At 60.9% G+C, this 19,192-nt stretch overlaps 1 protein-coding gene across 1 annotated transcript in view; it reads left to right on the top strand.

The window, feature by feature from the left end:
• CHD5 (chromodomain helicase DNA binding protein 5) overlaps positions 1–19,192 on the top strand; it is a 61,796-nt gene that overhangs the window by 8,835 nt on the left and 33,769 nt on the right. The window contains exons 2-11 of the mRNA XM_065897356.1: positions 1,598–1,725; positions 9,059–9,238; positions 11,677–11,795; positions 12,367–12,605; positions 14,528–14,652; positions 15,951–16,074; positions 16,727–16,893; positions 17,068–17,289; positions 18,382–18,588; positions 18,808–19,019. Of these exons, the coding sequence (XP_065753428.1) occupies positions 1,598–1,725; positions 9,059–9,238; positions 11,677–11,795; positions 12,367–12,605; positions 14,528–14,652; positions 15,951–16,074; positions 16,727–16,893; positions 17,068–17,289; positions 18,382–18,588; positions 18,808–19,019 (1,723 nt within the window). The remainder of the gene's footprint in view (positions 1–1,597; positions 1,726–9,058; positions 9,239–11,676; positions 11,796–12,366; positions 12,606–14,527; positions 14,653–15,950; positions 16,075–16,726; positions 16,894–17,067; positions 17,290–18,381; positions 18,589–18,807; positions 19,020–19,192) is intronic.

Below are 19,192 nucleotides of genomic sequence, written 5' to 3'. Positions count from 1 at the left end.
GCACTTCTCCCTGCCCTTCACTCCCGCCCCCCACCCTCCCCCGTGCACATGGGCAGTGAAGGGCGTGGGATGGGGGGTAAGCCGCTGGTGTGGAGGCTGGCTGGCTTGTGGACCCCTTTTGTGGACTCTTTGGAGGTTGTGCCTGTGCCTACTGGAAGCTTCCTTCATCCCGGGCAGGCAGATGCATAGCTCTAGTCTGGGTGGCTTGTTCCTGCGGTGTCTTTTTGCTGCCGTCTGCCCCCAAGAGGGCCCTCCCGCTCTCCGCACCCCCAGCCCTGGGGCCCACGTCCGGTCCCAGGAACCCAGGGCTCGTGCCCTTTCTCACCCCTGACTTCCTGGGTGGGAGTTAGGCCCCAGCCACGGGCTCCCTTTGGGGGCAGCAAGAAGCATGTAGCCTGCAGCTTCTTCTAAGATCCCCACGTGACACACCCGCCTGCTCCCCCCAGTCTTTCCAGTGCGTGAAGGAATGAGGATTCAGGAAAGGCGGGCAGTTTCTAGAAAACCCACCTCTCTGTGGACTGTAACATCGTCCCGAGCGCCCAGCGGAGTGTGTTTGGCATCCTGCTGTGTGTGTCCGGGTACATGTGACGGGGAGTGGGCCTGGCAGGTGCGGGTGGGGACCAGGCGGGGGGGGGCAGTGTGGTCCTCGAATCCCCATTAAGGGGAGCCCTGGCATCCTCCGTGCTTGTCTCTCCTCCAAGCTCCCGGGTGCTTGCTCCAAGGCACCAAGTGGTCCTAGGGGGATGTGACCTGTACGTCCCTGTCATCCTGCACTCACAGGCTCTCTCCTGGCCACGCCGTGGCCCTCTGGAGGGCGGAGGTGGGCCTCGACCCCTCCCTGGGCCAGCTGGAGATGGCTTTGTGACTCCGTGGGGCTGCTTTCTCCCTGGGGAGCCATGTCCACAAGGCCTTTACTTGGTCATTTGTTTTTTTAATTTTTAAAATCTATTTTATTTTATTTATTTATTTTTGGCTGTGTTGGGTCTTCGTTGCTGCTCGCGGGCTTTCTCTAGTTGTGGCGAGCGGGGGCTACTCTTCATTGCGGTGCGCGGGCTTCTCATCGCGGTGGCTTCTCTCATTGCGGAGCACGGGCTCTAGGCACACAGGCTCAGTAGTTGTGGCTCGCGGGCTTAGTTGCTCCGCGGCATGTGGGATCTTCCCGGACCAGGGCTCGAACCCGTGTCCTCTGCATTGGCAGATGGATTCTTAACCACTGCGCCACCAGGGAAGCCCTGGTCATTTGTTTTTGCTTCAGTTTCCCAAGCACTGTCATAGCAGGGTAGGTGGTTATTGTTCCATTTTACAGGTTGAGAGGAGGAGAGGCCCAGAGAGGTGGGGTGATGTGACACAGTCCAAGGGGCTGGGGTTCCACTCGGCGGGTCTGGGGGTGGCTTTGAGGGGTTGGGGCAGGGGAACTAGACGGAGAAGGCGGGGAGGGGTGGGGATGGGCTGGGGAGGGCAGGGTGGCCGTGATCCGACACAGTTGGGTGGCAGAGGAACTGACTGTCCCAGCGGGTCCTGCCTCTCACTCTGTGTCCCTGGGGGTTTCCCTGAAGGAAGCAGCGGAGTAACCCCCTCCCCCTTCTGATTCTTCCAGAAGAAGAAGATGGTGGCCTTGAAGGCTTCGATGACTTTTTCCCTGAGGAGCCCGTGAGCCTTCCCAAGAAGAAGAAGTCCAAGAAGCTCAAGGACAGCAGGTCCAAAGGGACGAGGAAGAAGAAAGAGGTGAGTGGGGCTGGGCTGTGCGGGCGTCCTGACTGCTCCTCCTGGGCCTGTGGAGAAAGGCGTGGGCTCCCAGGACCATCTGGCGGAGGGGTGCCTCCCGAGAGCTGAGCCTGAGTGAGAAACACCAAAACCAGTGTCTGGTGTGGGCAGCGTCCCCACGGACGCCTGCCCCGAGATGTATGTCAAGTGTCCTGTCCTTTTTTGGCCGCACAGCACGGCTTGCGGGATCTTAGTTTCCTGACCAGGGATTGAACCCGGGCCACGGCAGTGAGAGTACGGAGTCCTAAGCACTGGACTGCCAGGGAATTCCCAAGTGTACTTTTTTATTTTTGGCTGCATTGGGTCTTCGTTGCTGCGCGCGGGCTTTCTCTAGTTGTGGCGAGCGGGGGCTACTCTTTGTTGAGGTGCGTGGGCTTCTCATCGCGGTGGCTTCTCGTTGTGGAGCACGGGCCCTAGAGCGCAGGCTCAGTAGTTGTGGCACATGGGCTTTGGTGCTCCGCGGCATGTGGAATCTTCCCGGACCAGGGCTTGAACCCATGTCCCCTGCACTGGCAGGCGGATTCTTAACCACTGCACCAGCAGGGAAGTCCCCACTGTGTTCTTAAACAGGGTGTGCTGGGGTGTTTATTCTTTTCTCCTTGGTGTCTGTCCTGGGCCATGACAACATGGGGTCCCCGGCGCTCCCACCCCTTCACTGGAGGGCCCTTATTCCCGCTTGCGTCTGTGTCCACTGCCTCTGTGCTCTTGGTGGTGCCTTCTGCTACCCCCTCCGTATCTGCCTCCTGGCAGCTGTCTGTCCCTCTGGTTTGCTGCTTCCAACCTGTTGTGAGTTGGAATCCTGGTCTGGGTGACCAGGATTCCAATGGGAGAAGAGTAAGGAGATACAAATGAGTAAGGAGACCCCGGTGAGGGACGGGTCTCCTGTGAGTAACTCGTGTGAGCATTTCTAGAATGCCCCGCGTGGACTCACTTCATCCTCAACAGCAACCTTGGGAGTCGGGGGCAGGGATGATCATCACCACCCGACAGAGGGGGAAACCGGGGCTGCCTCGTAGCTTAAAGCCCTCGGCGCTTGGAGGGGACGGTCATAGGGTCATAGGGCAACGTGGGGACTCCCGTCTCCCGCCTTGTGAGAGCTGCCGCCTCTCCTCGGCATCACTCGATCCTTCCGGTGGCTTTATGGGGAGGGGCTGGTGTGCACCTTGCTTTACAGATGAGGCTCAGAGATGAACTTGCCAGGGGTCACAGCCACACAGCTGAGATCTGGCCCTGGGGATGTCCGGCTGCCCCCTGCCCCCCAGCCTGGTCCTCCCCTGGCCCGCCTGCTCCGAGGGGAAGCGCTGTCGGTTCTCTGGCCTTCTCGCCTCCCCTGCCCAGAGGAGACCCACCTGGCCCAGCCTCAGAGGGGAGGCGGTCGGGGGCTGTTATCGCGCTTGGTGGCCCCGGGACAAAGTAGCAGTGTGTGTGGGGGGCCCTGCGGGGATGTTCTGACGTGGCCTCAAAGGCCGCCGTGGGCCTCTGGCTCGTCCACTGCAAGACTTTGTGCGGAGGGGACCGCGGTGTGACTTAACTCTGGAGGGTCCCCAGACAGGCTGCGGGGGCAGGAGGGAGGAGACGCCTGGGAACAAAGGGCCTGTGATGGTGGGCAGGCGATGGGTGGTGGAGTTTCTTCCCCACATCTCCCCAGGCCACTGCCCACACCTGTCTGAGCCTCGCTTCTGTGTCTGTAGTAAGGGGAGCCTCACCTATCCACACCCCCCCTGCTTGTTTGGGGGCAAATCAGATATGGGCCAACAGGGCGTCTTCACGTGAGAGGTGCCACGGGGAAGGCTAGTGGCCCTCGGGGGCATCCAGGGTGTCAGCCTGCAAGCGTCTGGAGGGCAGGGCCTGCCCTGGGCGTTGCCCCGGGTCCCCATAGTGGTTGGCCTGCCTGGAGCTCAGGGACTGGGGCAGGGAGGTGCCACTCGCACCTCCTCCAGCTGGAACCATGCAGGTACGTCCTGCCTGTGTTCTCTGGTGAGCTTGGGGTCAGCATTTCTCACCAGGTCCGCCCCCTGTTCTGCTCTCCTGGCTCCCGGGAAGGACCTCCTTAGGACAGCTGCCCTGTCCAGGCTCCTGGCCAAAGCTGTCCCGGAGCCTCTCCCTGCCCGCTTGCGGCCACACCTGGCTGTCCCTGTCCTCTGGCGTGCATAGACTACCCTTTCTCCCCCCAGAGGGACCCTGAGCCTCCTCCGAGCCCAGCACTGCCCCTGTCAGATGTCACCCTCCATCTCTGCTGCCCCTCAGCTTTGTCCTCACTGCCTGGGCTCCTGGCATCCTTCCAGGATTGACAGGTCTATACCCTCCCGGGACACCCCTAACCCCACGGCTGGTACATGGGCTACATGTGGGCAGGTTGTGAGCTGCCGCTTCCTGTCCCCGTTATCCAGGCGGGGCAGTGGAGGCAGGAGAGGGGAAGGGGGGATGGCCCGTGCCTGGAGGCTCCCCCCACACCCCCAAGGGAGGTGCTGTGGACCGGGTCCCCCTGCTGTGGGGAGGGGGCTCCGAATCCGTGCTGCAGCTCCCCCCAGCCCCTCCCGCACCCTGGCCCACAGGTCTGTCTTTGTTGGGGGCAGAGGTTAGATGGCTCAGCGCCGGCGGGGCCCTGAGATGCAGGGGCCGACTTCCTGGTTGAAGCTCTGAAATCTTGGCTCTGTTGTGGCCACTGCTGTCAGCCCTCAGACCTGATGCTCTGTGGATGCGGGGTGGAGGTAGATTCTAGGGTCGTGGGGGCATCCCGCGCAAGCACCTTCTCCCCAGCTCCTCAGCGATTTCTCTCCCTCTCCCGAAGCTTCTTTCTTGGGAACTGGGAGGGAGGCTCTCGTCTCTCACTGCTATGGCCTGAGCATGGCCTCTGTGCTGTATCCATCTCTTCCTGGGTCTCCCTTGCCCTCCTTCTCCCTCCTCTGCATTTCTTGTCCGCCCACCTCTTCCTCCAACCCCCCCCCCCCCGCCGTCCCTTCCTCTCTCCTCTCCTCCATTCCACTCTCCCTCCCCTCACTTCCTCTCCCTCTCTCCTTCCTCTCTCTACTGAGATGCAGTTCCTGGATCTCAAAGAAAGGAGATGGAGGCCAGGGTAGACTGGAGGGCCCTGCAGATGACCGGGCAGTGCCAGCCAGGCCCCCAAGGTGGCCCTCGGGCCACTGCTGCGCCCTCCCCAGCATTGCTGAGAGTCTGGCTTGGCAGATGTCAACAGTCTGAGCGTGCTGTAGCCAGAGAGCAGGGTCCTGGCCGCCATGTGCACACTGCCCGCCCGCCCGCCTGCAGACCCCAGTCCTCGGGATGTGGGGAGGGGAATGTCACCCCTTTTCTCCTTTTCATCTCCAACCAGGTGGCCCCAACACAAGGCGCTGGGTGGAGGGAGCAGAGGGCCCCCGGTGGTGGAACCCATGTAGCAGCAGGTTTTTTGGGGGTGGGGTGGAGGGACAGGCAGCAAGTCGTGAATTCTGATTTACATAAAATAACCGGGGCTTCGGCCGGAACCTGAGCATATGTAGATGAAGCTCCTTGTCAGACCCAGCGCAGGAGGGAGAAATGATTTCAACCTGTGCTGCAGCGGTTACCATAGCAACCAATTATTCAGTGCTAAATTATAACTGTTTATAACACTCGTGAATGGGAAAGCTCATATTTCATTCTCTCTTTTTCCCTCTCAGTCTCCAAGGACCCCAAATTGAGAATGACCAACTCTCTGAGTCCTTCCTTTTGAGTTTAAATGCCTGCTTTTTAGAGAGATGCGGTGTGTGCTGAGTGCTGGGCGTAGAGGGAAGGGAGAGAGAGATGCGAGGCCTGGATCGAAAGACATCTGCAGAGCTGGGGGAGGAAGGGTGGGCATAGACTGCCCGCTCGGGGTCCCCAGGGCCTTCACGGGTGGCATGCTGTGCCTTCAGTGGGCCCGGGGCTCAGGGCAGAGACCCCTCCTCCCTACCCCCAGTTCCTCGCATACCCAGCCCGGGTGTAGGATTTAAGGCAGCTTTGTAGATGGTTTCTGTTGGGACTCCAAGTTCCCTTAGATTCTTCTGCCATCCAGGGCATCCCCTATAGTCCTGCCTGGGGCTGCTGCTGCCCAGAGGACACAGCATCAGGGTCACAGCCCCAACTGGTCCTGATTTTCAGAGCCCACAGTGTGGCTCAGGGCTCAGCTTGGTTCGGGGCTTTATTAGGGCATTTTTGCTCTGTGCCTGTGTCTCCTCCCTGAATGTGGCTTGGCCCGCACTCTCTCCCCTGTAAGTTTCGAGATACCGAATGGTGAGTCTACTCCTGGTTCCTGGTCATTCCTCCCCTTCTTGCCACTGGCCGACCTGCATCCCTCCAGGTCCTGCTGTTGGGTCACTCCTCTTCGAGTTGTTTTCAGAGCCATTCGCTGCCCTTCCGCTTGCCCCTTTCTCCGCAAGGGAAGATTTTGGAACAACAGAACACAGGATAAAGGAGGCCTTGGACTAGATGTGTCCAAACAGCTGGATACAGAGAGACGCTGTGGGTACAGACTGATTGTACCATCGGGAAACCCATCTCCAAAGACCTGTCCTGCACCTTGCCCTCCACCAGCCTCCCGGGTGGGCAGGGGGGCTTGGACGAGATCGGGATGCAGGTGGGGGAGAAGGCAGGGCAGAGAGGGGATCAGGGAATGGGCGGGGAGCCGGGGAATTGAGGAATCTGTCTTCTCCTTGGCCAGGCTTTCCCCGGTGCAGGTAGACAGGGCAGGGAGGGGTCTGCGCCTTCCCTGAAACAAGGGGCGGCCATCATTGTCGTCCCCCGCTGGGCCGCAGGGGCGCTGACTGTCCTGCTGTAGCTCCGGCTCATTCCTCGAGAAGAAACTTTGCCCTCCTGTCCCCCCACTTAGCCCCGGAGTGGCTGCTGGACTAACACACTCCTGGCAGTGCACAGCTTGGGGCCTTTTGCCAGACGTGCTCCCCCCGGCCCCCCCCCGCCCCCCCACCACTGTGCACACACTGACAGGGCGTCTGCTGGAGGCGCCTTCCCTACCTCCCTCCCTCCCTCCCTCCCTCCCTCGATACCTCCAGCTCCCTCTGGGCCCTGCGTTCAGAGCTGTGCGGGCCACTCTCCACCTCTCTGCACTTGGGATGTGGTGTGCAGGCTCCCTAGCAGATACTCAGGGCACCTCCCCCTCAGGTGCGGTCACACAGCCCCTTCTGTTGGCGTCCTGTTGCCCGTCTGCACTGTAATTGTTGCCCAGCTGCAGGCACTGTCCATGCACTTGGCTTCAGTCCAGCCCCGATTTGCAGAAACGAGGTGGGGTGAGGCACGTTGCGTCCTCCGGTTTGTGGTCCTGGCTGCATCTTCAGCTTCCGAGCAGAGTTGGGGGCATCATGGGTACTTGGGACTCTCCTACTTCAAAATGCTTAAGGCCTTCTCTCTCACGTGATCTCCTTTGTTCCTCTTACCGCCCTGTATGGCACCCCCATTTCACAGACAAGGAGGCCGAGGTCAGGATGCTGCAGTGACTTTTTGCCCAATTCCGGACTAGCAAGGGTCAGAGCTCCGAGACAGTCTCTGTCCTGCAGCCTCCGCAGGGAGCCCCCGGACCCACCATGGGTCCTCCTGTCTCTTCCCTGCTCTGGTTCGCGGGGTCCCCAGGGCAGCTGAGGGCCAGCCCCACGGCCCTCCCTCGGCGGGCCCCACAGCCTCTGTCCGCGGTGCTGAAGCTTGTGACACTTTCCTCCTCCCATCCTTACCTGTGCGGGGGTGTGGCTGGGATAGAGCCTGTCTCTCAGGTCTGTCGAAGGGTGCTCTTTCCAAGCTGGCCAAACTCTACATCTTCGGGGGAAATGGACATCCCTGTCTGATCCCTGCCTCCCCAGAGGACCGAGGCAGGGCTGGGAGCTGTGGCCATGAGCCCTGGGAACGGGATCGCGTGCAAGGCTGTCCTGCCCTGGGCAGGCTCTGGCAGCAGCCAGGACCGGCACACTGCCCCTGGAGCCCGCCCGGTGTGGCCGACCGAGTCAGTATTCCGGGAAGGCCCAGAGGCTCTGCTGCCTGCCAGCCACCAGCCAGCACACTGACTCAGCGGCTTAACGGGCATAGAAGGCTTGGGAGCCGAGCAGCAGGAGAGTCAGGAAGTGCAGGGACCCCACGGGTGGGTCCTTTCCCAGCTGTGTCTCAGGAAGAGTCTTCCTCCTGGGAAGAGACTCTCAACTCCACGGTGCGGCTGGAAAGGGCAGAGCGGGCGGGGGGCCTCCCAAGACAGACCCACTGCCCTTGCTGCCCTCCTTCTCTGCATCTGCTCCCTCCCCTCCCTGCTTCCTTCCTCTCCCTCCTCCCCGCCTTTCTCCTCCCTCTCCACCTCCTCTTTTGCCTCCCTCCCTCATTGCTCCTTCCGGAGCTCACATCCTTCATTTCTCCAGTTCTTTCTTCATCTCTTCCGTGCCTCTCTTTGCCGCCTCTAAGCCGCCAGCACGAAGATGCCAAGTGTCATCTCCATTGGAGCATCCGTGCCTGGCCTCTCCTGCAGACCCAGGCCGGGAGGGGCCTAGTCAGCCTGCTTGCCTCTTGAAAAGCCCCGAATACACAGCTTTCTCAGCTTTCTCGCAGGGGCAGTGCCTTTCTGATGGGGATGCTCTGTCTGTAAACACCCTTATCTCCATATAAATGGGCCATTTTCTGCCTGTATGGATGGAAACTGAATCGAGGAAACCAAGCTTAAGAGCTGCCTAAATTACTTTGTCTCATATTGAGATGAAGCAGCCAGGGTTCGGGCGGTGGGGAAGGTGGGCTTGTGCTTTAGCAGCGTCCGGAGAGCGCACAGGCAGATGGAACTGGGATGTGCGCTCTGTGTTAACCACAGGTTTCACTTGACACGCACGACTCCATAGGATGCAAAGATGAACAGAGAGGAGAGGATCTGGGAGCCGGGGCGGAAGTTGGGGGCTCTTCTCCAGCGTGGACAGCGTTTCGGTTTTTGGCTCTGGGCATGATATCCTCTCTACGAGCGCCTGGGTCCGAGTGCCATCGCTGACCGACACGCGTTACAGTCCCAAAGCCCATAGAAACCTGAAACAGGGCCGTCTAAGCGGGCTGCACTGAGCTTGCCTGGTGGGGGCGTGTGTCTTCACCCGAGGCCTCGACTCACCTGCACAGCACCATTTGTCACCAACCAGTCATTGGGGGCGAGACCCTTACCCCGTGCTGGCTCAGGGCAGCCCCTCTGTCTGGGATTTAGTGGTCTGGTGGGTGAGACTCTGCCAGGAGGCCGCTCTCAGGGCAGTGCTGCTGCCTGGGACTCTGCATTTTCTTTGGGCCCCTGTTGTTCTCACCGTCCACCTTTCTCTTCCAGGGGAGCAATGATGAGCTGTCGGAAAATGAAGAGGATCTGGAAGAGAAGTCGGACAGTGAGGGCAGCGACTACTCCCCAAATAAAAAGAAGAAGAAAAAACTCAAGGACAAGAAGGAGAAAAAAGCCAAGCGAAAAAAGAAAGATGACGACGAGGACGACAACGATGACGGATGCCTCAAGGTAACCCTGATGCCTGGCTGGGGGATCCTGCTTGGACGAGCTGAGCCTCCTGCTGTCAGCTCCCTGCCCTCTGACCGGGGAGCCCCTGTGGGCAAAGGACCAGAGCATCCTTTCCCACGAAGGGCCGTCGGGGCAGATGGGTGTGTGTGTGTGAGTGCACGCGCAGGAAGGTTGGACACAACTTTGTGAGAAGTACTGTAGCCACAGGTCTCAGAGACACGGCACTCAGGAGTTTGGGGAGGAAGTGGTGTGGCCTCTTGCAGATGTATTGTCCGCTGTTTGCCCAGCTCGAGCGGTCAGCCGTTCCTGAGGAGAGCGATGGTCTGAACTCAAGTTTGGTGTCAGGAACCTCTTGGTCGGAGCAGTTTGGGAGAATAAAACAAATGGAGCTTTCGCCAAGAAGAAGTGGCTGGACAGCTCCGCTTATGGTGGAAGGGGGCCTTAGCACGTGTTCCGAAATTCATCCCACGTGGGCACCCAGGAGAGTGTCCCAGGGAGCGAGAGTCATGGAAGCTATAGCGATGGGCCTGCAGCTCTCCCCTGGGGAGAAGCCTCTTCCCGGTGAAAGTGGGGCACGATGTGGCCCCTGGAATGTCAAGGCCGCTCCTTGCAGGGGGCGGGGGTGGGGGGAGGGGCCAAGGGTAGGACGGCAGATGGGCTCTGGGTCCTGGGTCTCTGCGTCGGGCAGGGGCAGGTGGCAGATGACAGCACCTCATCCGGGAGCCTCCTGCTGCCTTCGATCTTCGATGAGGCTCAGTTTGGGCTGGCCGTGGATTTGAAGATAAGTGCTCCGTAAATGTTAGTACGTAAATGTTAGTACGGTGGCTGCTGGGTGAGGCAGAGGTGGTGACTATCAACTGAAGTTGGGAAGTGCCGGCGGTGTCCCGACACCCGGAGGGAGCTCATTAGTTGGCAGGTGTGTTATGAGTCATCTGTGACTGATGGCGGCTGAGAAGCTGACAGATTTGGAAGATGAACTTAACAGGAGTGATTCAGGGTCGTCCTGTAATAATGTCATCGCTCACTTGCTGCTCTGCTTCGTGGTGGGAACCTCCAGGACTGGTGTGTGTCAGGAGCAGGTTGGCCAAGGGAGGGGACCCCACGTGGGCGCACCTCTGAACTGCCACAGAGAACAGGAGGTCAGGAAGCGGGTCCCTTGGGGCCGAGGGAGGCCGTGTGTTCTGCCCGGGTGGCCTTCCCTTGCTGGAGCAGACAGCCCATCTCTGAGGGGCTTAGGCAGTAAAAAGGGTCTGTTGGATCAGCAGCCCTAAGAGTTGAGAGGCAAGGGGGCTTCCAGCTAGGGGGACCCAGTGGTGTCATCCAGGGCCCTGTTTCTTTGCCTTTGGAGGGTCAGCTTTGGGTTCAGGCCAGGCACCCTCGTGGCTGGGAATGTGTGTAGCAGCAGTGCAGGGCTTCGTGGACACCCCCTGCCCCATCCAGCAGGAGGGAAAGCTGGCTTGTGTCCTAGCTGTCCGCACAGGAGACCCAGGGGTGCCCCTGCCTGGACCGGTTGAGTCACACGCCCACCTGGATCAGTGACTGTGGCCTGGGATGGCGTGTGCTGATTGGTGGAATGGATCTGTGGGTGGGGCTGGCACAGCTCAGGGCTGCCTGGAGCAAATGGGAAATCGGGGTGAGGGCCCTGTTCCAAGCACCTGTGCTAACAGGTGTGCTACGTAACACCTGTGCTACGTCACAGGAGGGACGTAGGTGCTGTTATCCCCATTTTACAGGTGGGGAAACTGAGGCATAGAGAGATGAAGCAGCTTGTCCACCTCTCACTGCTAGTATGTGGCAGAGGCAGGATTGGAGCCTGCCTCTGTCCAGCAGGTTCCAATCTCATAGCCAGCACCACCGCCCACCCCTCCCTTCCCAGCCATCCGGGGTCTGCTTTGTGACCTGACGCCTGGGCTGGCTGGCTGTCTTTGTGCCCTTGGGAACTCACGCACCTCCCTGGGCTTCGGTGCCCCATCTGGAGAGTGAAGCAGGAGCCGAGGGACCCTCTCTGGGCTCTGCCCTGAGCTGGGCCACTGCCCTGACCAGGGCACACCTTCCTGGTCCCCGAACCCGCAGTGACCTGCCCTTTCACGAGGTCCAAGTGTGACTGTACTAGGTGATCTCCTGGGGTGGACAGAGTGAGTCCTGATGTTATTCCTGCCCTGGACATGCACGTGGCTTCCCCCCAAACCCCCGCATTAGCCCCCCAGGCGTGTGGCCCGCACCCCATCAAGAGCTGGCATCTGGGCCGTTCCCACTGATCAAGGGGCTGGCGGCCTGAGATGCTGTAGGATGTTTTCAGTGGTGGATGAGAACTGCTCTCGTTAAGTTGCTGACATAATCCCCCTGCTTTTCCGAGGCGCCCTGGGTGGGGCCCTGGTGGGGGTTCTGGGTAAAAGGACCCCCACCTCTCATTCCACCTCCGGCCTGTGTGTCCGTAGGAGCCCAAGTCCTCGGGGCAGCTCATGGCCGAGTGGGGCCTGGACGACGTGGACTACCCGTTCTCGGAGGCCGACTATCACACGCTCACCAACTACAAGGCCTTCAGCCAGTTCCTCAGGTGGGGCCTCGGGGCCACCATGGCTGGGCATCCACGGAGACTGCCCTCGAGGCCTGCCTCCCCCGGGCTCACCAAGTGGGGCGGCCAGAGGGGCAGGGCCCCGGGCTCCTGGGGTGGGCTTCCAGGCTGACACTGACCCTGGGCAGAGCTGGCAGGAGGGGCAGGCAGGACCCTTCCATCTCAACAGGTGGTCCTGCTTTCCCTCGCTGGTCCTACCCCCAGGGATGGCAACCCCAGTCATTCCCAGGGGTCTTAAGCCCCCGTGGCCACACTCAGCTCTAAAAGAAATGGGACTGGACCCCTGCCTCTGGTCCCTCGGGTCTTACAGGGTCTGAAAACCCAATTAGAAGATCACCGGCCACATAAACAGGGAATCGGGAGCCTTGGGGGTGGACTGCTGTCTCTGTCTTGGTGCTCTTCCCTGCCCTCCTTTCTGCCCAGTTTTCCCAGTTTGCTGTATATGCCAGGTGTGGGACTTGGGAGAAGAAGGGTGGGCCCTGCGGGGGGTCACATGGGGGTCTCATCCCTTCCATGGGGCTGTCCTCACCCTCCTGCCTCTCACCCCACGCAGGCCACTCATCGCCAAGAAGAACCCGAAGATCCCCATGTCCAAAATGATGACCGTCCTGGGCGCCAAGTGGCGAGAGTTCAGCGCCAACAACCCCTTTAAGGGCAGCTCGGCGGCGGCGGCCGCAGCGGCGGTGGCCGCGGCCGTGGAGACGGTCACCATCGCGCCTCCGCTGGCCATCAGCCCCCAGCAGGCACCCCAGCCTGTGCCCGTCCGCAAGGCCAAGACCAAGGAGGGCAAGGGTAAGGCTGCACCCAGTCCTGCTGGCAGAGGGCCCCCAGGCCCTACAGTCTGGGACAAACGGGCCGGTCTCTATCAAGGACCCAGTGCCTTGGTTGACCTTGGACCCACCCACCCTTCCTCAGCTGTGTTGTGGCATCTGTCCTGCCTCTCTCTTGGGGCTGGTGGCGAAGTGGAGGAGGCGGTGGGCTCAGAGCTTTGGGAGTTTTCCCAGGTGTGGAGGAGGGGACAGAGGTGTGACCTGTGCTACTGGGAGTTAGGGGGCTCTTGGGTTTGAGCCTGCACCATTCCCAGGGGGAAGGGGTCCCAAGGTGACCCGTGGATCGCTCTCTTCTGAGCACCCGGCCCTCGGGGTAACAGATGTACACGGGCGTGGGCGTGGATAGGGCCGCCTTCCCAGGGAGGCCAGGAAGGAGGTCCAGATACAAAATCAGACTCTGTGGTGGTGTCTGGGTGGGGAGAATAGGGACAGCAGAGGCTCTCTGCAACTTGAAGTTCTAGGGGAGGGACCTTTCTTCCCCGGATGGAGGATTTACGGCCCCACTGGGAGTAGGGACATTGATCTCCCCGGGGCTCTGAGTGGTGGTGTTGCCTGCAGCTCACCTTCCTGGGTGCCCTGACCTGGGTTTTTTTGGCTGCGTTGGGTCTTTGTTTCTGCACGTGGGCTTTCTCTCGTTGTGGCGAGCGGGGTCTACTCTTCGTTGCGGTGTGTGGGCTTCTCATTGCAGTGGCTTCTCTTGTTGCAGAGCACGGGCTCTAGGCACACGGGCTTCAGTAGTTGTGGCACACGGGCTTGGTAGTTGTGGCTCGTGGGCTCTAGAGCGCAGGCTCAGGAGTTGTGGCGCACAGGCTTAGTGTCTCCGCGGCATGTGGGATCTTCCCGGACCAGGGATCGAACCCGTGTCCCCCGCATTGGCAGGCGGATTCCTAACCACTGCGCCACCAAGAAAGTCCCCTGACCTGGGTTTTGATGGGGGGCAGAGCAGACGCTGGGGACCCCTTGTTTCTGCCCCAAGGAGCTTTGGTTTCTGGGATAATGCCTCCCTTTAGCAGGTCCCACAGGGGTCCCCGGTGGGTGACTGACGCGGGCTTTAGAGACTGCTTCCGCTCACCTCCCTTGCTGTCTGCACCGCCAGGCTTCTTTCTCATTTCCTGTCGGGCTCCAGCTGCTGAGCTATCGATTCCCTGAGCTGCCTATTCAGAGCCTGAAAAATTGAAATAGATTTTCCGTGGCGCCACTGAGGTTACAGCTGGGCTCCCAGACCCAGCTCTCTGTGTGTGATGTGGGTGGAGGAGGGCCTGGGGCGAGGCCATCTGCCTTTAGGCCCCCACTTGCCCTGCTCGGCCTGGTGGGAGAGGCTGCTGGGGGGGGGGTCATTACTCCCCGGGTGACTAATTGTCCTGTGACCAGTTCCATAAAAACAACCTCACCCCTGCTGGCCACCTGGGAGCCAGCATTTCCTGGGGATGATTGGCAGAGGTGAGGGCGGTCTTGAGTGGTGCCGGTGTGTGGGGTATGGCAGACAACCCGGAGGCTGGCAGCTGGGGAAAGGGCTTCTTGCCCTAGCACATCCCTCCAGGGCCTAGGTATGGTCCGCAGGTGGGTCGGTGTGCCCTTAGTGGCCCTGGGGGCTGGTGGCTGCACTGGGGACAGCTCCTTTCTGGGGAGAGGGATGGGACGGGGCTGTTCCTAAGATGGCAGCACAGCGGCCAGAGCAGGGACTGGGCCAGGGTTATTCTCTGGCTTCCCCCTCTACTGTGCAACTTTAGCAAGGACGTCACCTTTCCGAGCTCTTCTCATCTGAGAAGGGGCAACGGCAGAAACCATCCTTTCCTTAAAGCGGGTTCTCAAGGCCGAGTGAAAGCATGGCGGTGAGTGAGTGAGCCATGGCGGGCGCTGGTCTATTCCACCGGTGCTTTTCAGGGCCTGGAGTGAGGAAGAAGATCAAAGGCTCCAAGGATGTGAAGAAAAAGGGCAAAGGGAGAAAGGTGGCCGGGCTCAAGTTCCGCTTCGGAGGGGTTGGCAGCAAGAGGAAGAAAGGCTCCTCGGTGAGTGTGAGTGTGTGCGTGTGTGTGAGTGCGAGTGTGAGTGTGTGTGCGTGCACGTGCGTGCGTGTGTGTGTGTGTGTAGCATGCAAAGGTTGGGTGACGTGGAAAGCAGGGCTATCAGTTCATTCTCCTGAGCCAGGCAGGGGGCAGGTCTTGTACACACCATCCCCCTGCCCCAGCCCCAGACTCTCCCATTCTACATTCAGGCCTGCTGGGCCTGTTTCCCCACCTGACTGGTGAGGGGTTCAGCCTGGATCCTTCCAAGGCCCCGTGTAGCTTGGACTCTGGGTGGGTAGCTCTCCTGCCCACCTTGCTGAGCTGTGGGCTCAGTCCTGGCTCCTTCTGCCCCAGCTGCCTCTCCATCTGGGCAGCAGGCGGGAGAGTCCTGGGGGGGCGCCTGGATGCCCAGGTCTGCTGGGAGGGCAGGCCCCAGGAAGGTGGCATGTAGGCAGGATAGGGCTGGGTTGGAACCCTGCCCCTCCCTTGCCCTCCCAGGGCCAGCTCTGTCACCAGCTTTGGAATGACCCTAAGTCCGTGTCTGAGCCTTTGAGCCCTCTTTCTCCGGGGGTAGAGGCATTCACCCCACTCCTGCCCCTACAGGGCACCTATTTCCCTCACCTGACCCAGCCCTGCAGAGGGGCAGAGATGGAAGCCATCTCTTTGTCCCTTCGTAGGGGCAAGTGACAGGTCTCAAGTTTAGCTGCTGTGGAGGGGAGCACGGAGCAGCAGGCATGGTCCAGCCCGGAGCTGGTGGTCCAGCTCAGCTTAGCTTTTGAGCACAAACTAATGTGCTAGGCCCTCTGCTCCACCACGGTGGGCCCTGCTCTGGAGCTGCTCGCAGGCTGGAAGGGTTTGGGCACATGCGCTGGGAGAGAGCCAATGACAGGCAGATGGGACAGGTCGGACCTGGCACAAGGCTGTGCAACAGGTCTCATTAGGGAGAGTTCTGGGAAGGCTCCTTGGGGGAGGTGTCCTTAGGGCTTCCCCTTGAGGGATGTGTAGGAGTTTGGCAGGGTGGAGGGCAGGGCCTGGGAGAGTTCCGGAGGTGGAAAGTGTGGGGAGGGTCTGAGGGCTGGAGAGCAGGGCTTGGGGAGGAGGGTGCAAGGCCATCAGGCTGGACCGGTGGGCTGAGGGTTTTCTAGCTGGGTGGAGGGACGAGATGAACCAGAGACAGACAGCACTGTGCCTCTGGAGCCTCCACTGTGCCCCCCCCCAGGCCTGCGAAGCCTGGAGATGAGCCCCCAGGGCTGGCTCTAGGCTCACAGCCCGCCCCCCCCCGCCCCCCACTGCCTCCACAGAGTGAGGAGGAGCAGCGGGAGGGGTCGGACTTGGACAGTGCCAGCATCCACAGCGCCTCCGTGCGCTCGGAGTGTTCTGCCCTGATGGGGAGGAAGAGCAAGAGGAGGCGCCAGAAGAAGAGAAGTAAGAGTCCTGTCTGCACGGTTCCCATGGCCAGCACGGCGCATGTGGGCATGCAGAGCCCCCTCGGGGAGCAGAGAAGGGCACCCCTCAGCAGACAGCTCCCCTGTGCTTCCTCAAGCACCCTGGCCTCTGTGGTTAGGAGAGGGGGTCCTGTCGAAGTGAGTCTGCATACGTTAGGGACCCGTGATGTGAGCCACCCCAGGACATTTGCACTGGCAGAGGGGGGCACAGGAGGAGTTGCTTCTTAACCTCATCCACCCTCTACCCATGTACCCCCTCAGCCCCATTCCCCTACCCATCCTCGTTCCCCCTCTCCATCCTCGTTCCCCCTCTCCATCCTCGTTCCCCCTCTCCATCCTCGTTCCCTCCCTCCCTTGCCTTTATTCATCCAGCCATTCATCTTTCCATGCATTCACCTATCTTTCTTCTTTCCTTCCTCCTCCCTCCTTCCCTTCCTTCTTTCCTTTTATCCATCTTCCATCCATCTCTTCACCTCTTTACTCTTTCAGTCCTCCTGTTGACCCTGTCTGTCCATCCACCACCCAACATCTATCGAGCGCCTAGTATGCGCCAGGGCAGCCTGGGGTGGAGATTGGCTGTGCACTGGGAGTGGGAACAAGGCCCTCCACGACTGCCTCTGCCCCCTCCGCAGTTGATGACGGTGATGGCTATGAGACGGACCACCAGGACTACTGTGAGGTGTGCCAGCAGGGTGGGGAGATCATCCTGTGCGACACCTGCCCGAGGGCCTACCACCTCGTCTGCCTGGACCCAGAGCTGGAGAAAGCTCCCGAGGGCAAGTGGAGCTGTCCCCACTGTGTAAGCCCTTGGCAGACGCGCTGGGGCGGGATTTTGTCTGTGCCTGGCTTCCGGACTCCTGCACGGTCTTCTGGGGCAGAACATGGGGAAGTGCGAGTGGGAGGGAGGGAGTCGCTCCCTGGTGGAGGTGGGGTCCTGGTCCAGGGTGCCTCCACCTGGACTCCCCCCCTCCAGGAGAAGGAGGGGATCCAGTGGGAGCCGAAGGACGACGAGGACGACGAGGAGGAGGGCGGCTGCGAGGAAGAGGAGGACGACCACATGGAGTTCTGCCGCGTGTGCAAGGACGGCGGCGAGCTGCTCTGCTGCGACGCCTGCCCCTCCTCCTACCACCTGCACTGCCTCAACCCGCCGCTGCCCGAGATCCCAAACGGTGAATGGCTCTGCCCGCGCTGTACTGTGAGTGTTACGCCGGCCCGCGCCGAACGCCCCGCCCCCGGCAAGGCCCCGCCCATCACGACCAGGGCCCTCCCCCGGCAAGGCCCTGCGCGCAAAGGTCCCACCCACCGAGGCCCCGCCCCAGCAGGCCCTGTCCACCAAAGCCCCGCCTCCCCCGGCCCAGGCCACGCCCACCACGCCCATCGCCCGTGCTGCTCCAGGCCTCACCTACGAAGGCCCCACCTGGCTCTCCGCCTACCAAGGCCTTTAACCCGCCCCTTCCCGTCCAGGACACACCCCACGAGTACACCCCCCACCCCCCCACCCCTCACCCCCGCCACCGCCCCGCTGGGGCTCAGTCCCAAGCCCCCTCCCATCTGCCCCGAGTCCCGGCCACTGCCTCACCCTGGCCTGCTCTGCTTGCAATCCCCTTCACACTTTCTGGAAACAGCCGCTATGAGAAGAGAAAAGCAGTGGTGATAATCCCACCACGGCCCACCATAGCCACCGTTTACTGGGCATCTCTCTAACGCTTACTGAGTTTTCCAGTACCAGGCCTTTTGTTATTCCCATTTTTAGATGAGAAAACTGAGGCTCAGGGAGGTAAAGTGACTTGCCCAAGGCCACATAAGGCTGAACTGTCCACTCAGACTCAGACTGGACCTGGCTCTTGTCACAGGGCTGGGGATGGCGAGAGGGTAGGAGGCCTCTGGGGCTGGGGCCTCAGTTTCTGCGGGGAGAGGAGAACACCCGCCCCTCTCCCCCCCATTCACCGTAGGCATTTGAAGGCCACCATGCTCCGAGTTGTCCCCAGCCCACCCCTAGTGCTGGGTCCCCCACCCTGTGGATCCTGGGCTGTGCCTTGCCAGCCCTCGGTTACCTGTGTGCATATGGGCTTCCGTTATGCGTGTGTATGTGTGTGTGCACGCGTGTGTGTGCAGACCCGTATCGTCTCATCAGCGTGCACGGCGTGGGTGGTCTCCTGAGGTCAGAGTGGTGTCTTGGAGTCACTGTGGTGCTGTCTGACTTGGAGCAGTACAGCTTGTTGGAGGGAGCCTCGGGGTGGGGCCCTGCAGCTAAGCCCTTAACTTGGGGACCCTCCTCTGTCCACAGTGTCCCCCGCTGAAGGGCAAAGTCCAGCGGATCCTGCATTGGAGGTGGACAGAGCCCCCAGCCCCCTTCATGGTGGGGCTGCCGGGGTCCGACGTAGAGCCTGGTGTTCCACCACCCAAGCCCCTAGAGGGCATCCCAGAGAGAGAGTTCTTTGTCAAGTGGGCTGGGCTCTCCTACTGGCACTGCTCCTGGGTGAAGGAGCTACAGGTGAGGCACCTGGGCAGGTGTGGCTGTGCTCAGGACCTAAACGCCCCGGCCAGCTCCCTGAGTGAGGGGCATTGCTGGGAGTTGGGGAGGGGGAGGTGGAAGGTGAGGATTGTCCTGCTTGGGACCCAGGCTGGGGACTGGGGGAGCTGGGTTGGGGGACATGGGGGGTGGGGTCATGGCCCATCTCCCTCCTGTAACCTCTGCCCCCTTTGCGAGCAGCTGGAGCTCTACCACACGGTGATGTATCGCAACTACCAAAGAAAGAACGACATGGACGAGCCACCGCCCTTTGACTATGGCTCTGGCGATGAGGATGGCAAGAGCGAGAAAAGGAAGAACAAAGACCCTCTCTATGCCAAGATGGAGGAGCGCTTCTACCGCTATGGCATCAAGCCGGAGTGGATGATGATTCACCGCATCCTGAACCACAGGTGTGTGCTCGGCGGGTGGGGCCCTGAACCTCGCTGGAGGTGGGTGGCTGCAGGTCTGGGACACACCGGCCCCTTCAGCCTGTTAAATGGGCTCAGGACCACGCGTGGGTGTGGTAGGGGAAGGGGCCCCACTGTCGGCGATTTGACTGTCCAGCTGGAGGGGTCTTCATGCA

Source organism: Phocoena phocoena, chromosome 1 (genome assembly GCF_963924675.1).
Source record: "Phocoena phocoena chromosome 1, mPhoPho1.1, whole genome shotgun sequence".
Lineage (NCBI taxonomy): Eukaryota > Metazoa > Chordata > Mammalia > Artiodactyla > Phocoenidae > Phocoena > Phocoena phocoena.
This window is presented reverse-complemented; position numbering and strand designations above follow the sequence as displayed.